This window comes from Rutidosis leptorrhynchoides, chromosome 4 (genome assembly GCF_046630445.1).
Source record: "Rutidosis leptorrhynchoides isolate AG116_Rl617_1_P2 chromosome 4, CSIRO_AGI_Rlap_v1, whole genome shotgun sequence".
NCBI lineage: Eukaryota > Viridiplantae > Streptophyta > Magnoliopsida > Asterales > Asteraceae > Rutidosis > Rutidosis leptorrhynchoides.
In genome coordinates, this window is record NC_092336.1 from 591,976,300 (window position 1) to 591,981,204 (window position 4,905).

The 4,905-nt window shown below is 35.2% G+C and overlaps 1 protein-coding gene across 1 annotated transcript; it reads left to right on the forward strand.

The window, feature by feature from the left end:
• Positions 1-631: 631 nt before the first annotated feature.
• Positions 632-2,407, forward strand: LOC139845605 (gibberellin 3-beta-dioxygenase 1-like). Its single transcript, XM_071835866.1, has 2 exons — positions 632-1,155; positions 1,642-2,407. Exons 1-2 carry the CDS (start codon positions 665-667, stop codon positions 2,258-2,260), a joined length of 1,110 nt encoding a protein of 369 aa, XP_071691967.1. The 5' UTR covers positions 632-664; the 3' UTR covers positions 2,261-2,407.
• The last annotated feature ends 2,498 nt before the right edge of the window (positions 2,408-4,905 follow it).

Consider the following 4,905-nt stretch of genomic DNA (forward strand, 5'->3'; position numbering starts at 1 on the left):
CCTCTTTGATTGTCTTTTGTACTTTTGAGCTTTTTGGTCGTTTGCGTCTTCAATTCGTCGAATCTGCCTTTTGTCTTCACCTTTTATTATTTAAACGAATATCACTTGTAAATAGAACAATTGCAACTAAAAACTTTTCTTTCTTGAGGAATAATGCTATGAAATATATGTTCGTTTTTAGCATTATCAAGGCCCAATTAGTATATAAGGAGTTTAAGGGCTTCATTAGAAGGTAAATCAACCTAATTACTCCCTAACCCTAGAAGCCGTTTTCTTCATAATCTATCCCAACAACCTACACAAGTCGGATCGAGACTTTAGGCATCTATCTAATCCGATCCAAATCGATCTGGTTTGACTCAATCGATCCTCAACATCAACAATTCTCGAAAACCTTTGATCCGAAGATCCAATCGAGCTCCATCAATATCAACATTAACCTCTCTTGTTTTATTGACAAGAGTACATTTGGTAATTATGCATTTTATTACCGCAAACAAATACGATACAAAAAGACAATTTTGATCATACCCCACAATTTTTGTCGCTTTAAACCCTCGTTCCTTTATATACACAAATCACATTTCACTTATCATCATATCTTCTTCATTCTATTACAAGTGTAATAAAAACTTAATCAATATCAATACTAAGCATCAAAAACATGCATACAAAAATACTATCTTCTGATAATTCTTTAAAACCCTACACAATGATCTGCAACCAAAAGTATTTGGACTTGTATTCAATGAAAGAATTACCTGAATCACATGCATGGTTATCGCTAGACGATCCGCCTTGTTATAATTCGTCAATTGGTTCCGATGATCAAGTGCCTGTGATTAGCCTCACAGATCCAAATGTTATGGAGCTTGTTGGCCATGCATGCAAAACATGGGGTGTCTTCCAAATTACTGACCATGCTATTCCTAGGAATCTCCTAGAAGAAATGGAGGCTGCTGGTAGAAATTTATTTGCACTTCCAGCTCAGCAGAAGCTTAAAGCTGCTCGAGCTCCAAATGGTGTTTCTGGCTATGGCGTTGCGAGGATTTCGTCGTTTTTTCCAAAATCCATGTGGTCTGAAGGGTTCACTATTATTGGATCGCCTTATGAACATGCTCGTAAACTCTGGCCTGACCGTTATAGTAAATTCTGGTAAGGTGATAAACATTTTGCTATGATGTATAAATAAAAAATGTTCATGTACGAATTGAAAAGTTTAGGTAAAGTTAGAATATATTTCTCTGTTAGGGCTAACGCGAGCAATCCAACCTTATACTCTAATATACGCAGTCCAGCAGGAATACTCCCTGGCTGGTCACCACAAAATAGCTCAGTGGTTTGGGTCCTGAGTTCTTTGCAAGAAACTAAACAGTATATAGTAGCTATATTTATACATCATACATCACTTATATAAATAAATACATTATATTGAAGATAACAGATAAATAATGTACTGTTTTGATATATTTTTCAAAAGTAATGATGTAAATATCCCTGTCCAAAATAGAAACTACAGTCATCTAAAAAACAAAATTATTTAACTTTTGAATATTTCTGATACTTTTAGGACAATAATTCAACATGCACGAATAATAAAAAAAAAATTGATTTTTATTTCTGGTGATTGATGTTTTGCAGTGATGTAATTGAAGAGTATAAAGAAGAGATGAATAAATTAGCTCAAAGACTCATGTCATTGATGTTAGGATCATTAGGTGTGACAATGGAAGATGTAAAATGGGCTGGATCACAAGGATCATGTCCAGCTTTACAACTAAACTCATATCCAGCTTGTCCGGATCCGGATCGTGCCATGGGTCTAGCCGCTCACACCGATTCAACCCTATTAACCATCCTTCACCAAAATAACACAAGTGGACTCCAAGCTCATAAAGAAGGAACCGGATGGATTACGGTCCCACCTATACCCGGTGCACTTGTGGTCAATGTAGGTGACCTTGTTCACATACTATCCAATGGTTTGTATCCAAGTGTGTTGCACCGAGCCATGGTGAACCGGACCAAACACCGGTTGTCAGTGGCATATCTTTATGGACCACCATCTAATGTTCAAATCTCACCTCTTTCAAAACTAACAGACCAAGTTCACCCTCCACTTTATCGATCGGTTACTTGGAGCGAGTATCTTGGCACGAAAGCAAAACACTTCAATAAAGCGTTATCTTCAGTCCGTTTATGTGCGCCTTTGAATGGTTTTTCGGATACGAACGATCAAAATGGTGTACAAGTTGGTTAGTATATGTGTATGCAATATAGTTTTTGTTATTGATATGATGATAACGTTGTATGAGATGAGAGAGTATAAAAAAACAAACTAGTATATTTGAGGTTTTGTCTTGATTATAAGATATAATATCATGTATGTAAGATAAATGACACAATGTACGACAGAGTTATATATGCCCCAAATATGAAGGAAGATCCTCCTCCAAAGAAAAATATAAACTTGTCTAAATCACGCAATGGGTCGAAATTTTAAAAAGATGCTTGAAATGAACATCATCATATCTTAAAATAATTCCCTTTTGAAAACACCCAAAAATTTAAGCACAACATCCAAAATAGAGTAGATTACAAGTAACAACTAGATGAAATAAAGCATGTATGAGGCCATAGTTATAGCAAATAGATGAGAAATTTTGGCACTTCTCGTAAAAAGCATCACATGCATTTATATTGGTCCTTAACCCCGAAAGGGTAGCTTGGTGGTTGAAACTCGAGGTTGCCTTTAAGAAAAAAATGGCCAACCTAAAAGAACGACAATGAGGAAACGTACCTATGAAGATCCGGAAGCATAGAATGCACGTTTGACGGCATTCGTAGTTTTGGTCCTTATTTTTAGACAAAAACATAATGTATATAATAATATGGAGTATGTTCTTTCATCTGAAGGCGTAGACATAAGTTTTAATGTTTGTACGATAACATTCAAATTTCAACCAGTATACCATCAAGGCTAGCTATTAAGCTAAGCTATAACAATGTATGTATAGTTTAATTAAATTCCATTGCAGTACCAAAGTAACTCATCAATCTTGATGTTATGAGAAGTATTGTCATGAACTATATAATGAGGGGGTGTTTTGTGTTTAAAAAATAGACGGACAAAGTGATAAGCTTTTACATAGCTTTCCTAGTAAAATACTTCAATGAACGAACAATTAGAAATTTGACCCGATCAGTTCTTTAGTTTCAAGTTTACAAGATTCATTTAGGTACTTATATCAGGCCAACGTAAACTAGGCCCATACCCATCTCATTCCCTTCTATATTTCAATCCTCGTTAAAAACATTAACCCAGCCCGTTAACCTAATCAATCCGTTTCTACATATTATATTATAATATTATATTATTATTATTATTATATTGGGGTAGGATCAAGAGGGAAGTAACCAATCGGGGGGAAGCGGGGGGAAGCAATTTTTTTTTTTCGTTTTTTGAAAAAACTTTATTCACGAACATTATAGATGAGATGAAAATATGAACATTTAGTAGAGACACTTTGTGATAAATGTTTTTATTTTGGCGGGAAAACGCTCGAAGAAGTAATATATAACAATTATCGTGTTTTTTGAGCGTATTTTGAGGTTTTAGCTATTGGGGTTTAGATATTAGGGTTTAGAAATTTAGAGTTTAGGGTTTAGATTTAGGGTTTAGATTTAGGATTTAGATTGAGTTTTTAACACGAATGGTTTAGAGTTTAGAGTTTAGAGTTTAGAGTTTAGGGTTTGGTGTTTTGGGTTTATGGAATAAACCCAAAACACCAAACCCTAAACCCTAAACCCTAAACCCTAAACTCTAAACTCTAAATCGTGCTAAATTTTACTTCACAAAACATGAAAAAAAAACTTTCATATTCTTCAAGAACAATATTATCTTGAATGTTATTTTTGTCGATCGTTTTCCCGCCTAAATAATAACATTCATCACGAAGTGTCTCTTCTAAATGTTCATATTTTCGTGTGATCTTGATGCTGGAAAAAAAAATTCAAAAAAAACGAAATTTTTTTTTTTTTTGCTTCCCCGCTTCCCCCCGATTGGTTACTTCTCCATTGATCCTGCCACTTATTATATTATACTAATTCCCGTAAATTTATTACTATAATAATCCTATTGACTAAAAACAATTATTTGTTTCACATACTGTTTCCTACCCTTAAACCCGTCGTGTTTTACTTTTTAGCTTTTCCAACGTCATTTGTTTTAAGATCAAACTTCTAGAGACATCTTAACCTAATTTCTTCGCCTACTCTTCCATATCTTCTTCTTCCCTCTCTTCCAATTTAATCACTAAACACGTTCTTGGCAGCCTGTAGCAAACCCCGCTGCCACCTCCTCTACCGCCATCTCCGCCGCTACCTCAAATCCAATCGCTCAGCGTCACGAACCCCCTGCCTGGAATCAATTTTGTTTTTCATAATGAAAGTAGGATAGAATACGTAATGTTATTGATGATCATTTACAATGCAGTGCTTGGTATTTATACATGCTTCATCTAACTAAGAGTCCACTATTTGTGGAACACATGTGACTAACTAACACTCCACTTAATGTGGATTACAAAAGACTCAATCTACAGCTATTAATTTGTGTACAAATATAAATATAACTGCTATGTGTACATATACAACTATATCGACTATTATCCTCCCTCAGTCACAGCCATAATAAAGCGAAGGCAAAGACTGGATCTAAAATCGTTGAAAAGAACGCGTGGTAAACCTTTGGTGAAAATATCCGCAATTCGGAATCTAGTTGGAACATGTAAAACCTTAACTTCGCCTTTTTGGACCTTTTCCCGAACAAAATGTATGTCGAGTTCGATGTGTTTTGTGCGTTGGTGTTGGACTGGGTTATCGGAGAGGTAAGTGGCGCTAACA

Bases quoted from the DNA above. Each gene is read 5' to 3' on its own strand.
- LOC139845605 (XM_071835866.1), top strand. From the start codon at position 665: ATGCATACAAAAATACTATCTTCTGATAATTCTTTAAAACCCTACACA. The intron at 1,156-1,641 runs GTAAGGTGATAA...GATGTTTTGCAG, and splicing joins GACCGTTATAGTAAATTCTG to TGATGTAATTGAAGAGTATA.